Source organism: Poecilia reticulata, linkage group LG8, assembly GCF_000633615.1.
Source record: "Poecilia reticulata strain Guanapo linkage group LG8, Guppy_female_1.0+MT, whole genome shotgun sequence".
Classification (NCBI taxonomy): domain Eukaryota; kingdom Metazoa; phylum Chordata; class Actinopteri; order Cyprinodontiformes; family Poeciliidae; genus Poecilia; species Poecilia reticulata.
Genome location: NC_024338.1, coordinates 27,101,798 through 27,103,270, shown reverse-complemented (window position 1 = coordinate 27,103,270; position 1,473 = coordinate 27,101,798). Strand labels below are relative to the sequence as shown.

The following is a 1,473-nucleotide window of genomic DNA, read 5'->3' as shown; positions in this document are numbered from 1 at the left end:
CCCCCCCTGCTCCTCCTCTTCCTGCCCCCCCCAGGTCTTCATCTTCCTAGGGGAAACCTTCCTGTCCATGAACTGGGCCATCGTTGCCGACATCCTGCTGGTGAGAACCTTCATCTCAGATCTTTTCCAGGTCCGATCAGGACCAGACTGTGAGGTTCTCCAGAACCAGAGAACCCGTCTGTGACCCGGTTTCGCCCCGTGTTTCTGTGTTCAGTACGTGGTGGTTCCGACCCGCCGCTCCACGGCTGAAGCTCTGCAGATCGTCGTGTCTCACCTGCTGGGCGACGCCGGCAGTCCCTACATGATCGGAGTGGTAAGTCCTTCGGAACCAGACCGGAACCTGCAGACAGAAGGTTCTGCAGCAGAACCGCAGCGCACAGGCAGTTCCCCCTGTGGCCTAGTCAAAGCCTAACGCCGCTCTCTCCCGTGCCCCAGCTGTCCGACTCCCTGCGGAGGTCCGACTCGTTCCTGTGGCGGTTCCGCTCGCTGCAGCTCTCGCTGCTGCTCTGCTCCTTCGTCGCCGTGGTGGGCGGGGCTTTCTTCCTCGCCACCGCCCTCTTCGTGGAGAGCGACCGGACCCGGGCGGAGAGCCACGTCCCCGCAGGTGAGCCCCGCCTTCTGCCTCCAGGTCCACCCGACCGGAACCGGACCTCCTGAGTCACCCATGGTTGTTGTGGTTCCAGCCGACGAGCCCATCGTGGTTCCGAAGAGCGGGCGGTCCACTCGCGTGCCGGTGTCCAGCGTCCTGATCTGAAGCCCCGCCCCTGCACCTGATTGGACCGTCCTCCAGAGAAGCTGCTTCATTGGCCGAACTGGAAGACGGTCAGAAACGCCGCAGCGACCCGGGAGACGGAACCGGGTCGACCCGTTTGGAGCAGCCTTCAGAACCATGTAGCTTTGTTTTATAACGTCACTAATCTTTAAGCTGGTTGGAGCTTCTAATGAAGTTCTGACCCGGTTCGGATGTTCTGACCCGGTTCGGATGTTCTGACCCGGCTTGGATGTCCTGACCCGGTTCGGATGTTCTGACCCGGTTTGGATGTTTCTGGTTTCAGAACATTTCAGCTGTTATTTAAAATTTGCTTTTAATTCATGTTTGATTTTAGATTTCAGCCTAATTTTTGTTAAAAACGAAATAAAATGTTATCTTTTAGTTTCTCGTGTTTTTATTCGGAACCAGCAGAAGTTCTGATGTTCGGGTCGGTTTGGGTTTGATCCGGTTTGAATAAATGAAACATTTTGTTTTCTCCCTGCAGATCAACATAAAAATCTGTTTGAAACAAAACGTCTCAAATATCAATGAAGGTGATGAAACTGGGTCGGAACCGGGCCGGGCGCAACCAGTGCTGATCTGGGGATGAGTGGTTTGGTCCAACCTGCTGGTCCAGCCGGGTCCAGAACCAAAACGCAGCTCACTTCGTTTTCTGTTCTGTCCTGGCCCAGGTTCTGTCCTGGACCCAGTTCTGTCCTGGC

At 55.8% G+C, this 1,473-nt stretch overlaps 1 protein-coding gene across 2 annotated transcripts in view; it reads left to right on the top strand.

The window, feature by feature from the left end:
* Positions 1–1,462, top strand: part of LOC103469477 (protein spinster homolog 1) — an 18,158-nt gene extending 16,696 nt beyond the window's left edge. The window contains exons 15-18 of one of the 2 annotated variants that reach the window (XM_017306154.1): positions 35–100; positions 215–313; positions 436–604; positions 684–1,462. In XM_017306154.1, coding sequence (XP_017161643.1) covers positions 35–100; positions 215–313; positions 436–604; positions 684–754 — 405 coding nt within the window. In that variant the 3' untranslated portion in view covers positions 755–1,462. The remainder of the gene's footprint in view (positions 1–34; positions 101–214; positions 314–435; positions 605–683) is intronic. The other variant, XM_008417177.2, reaches the window with a different exon arrangement.
* Positions 1,463–1,473: the final 11 nt, after the last annotated feature.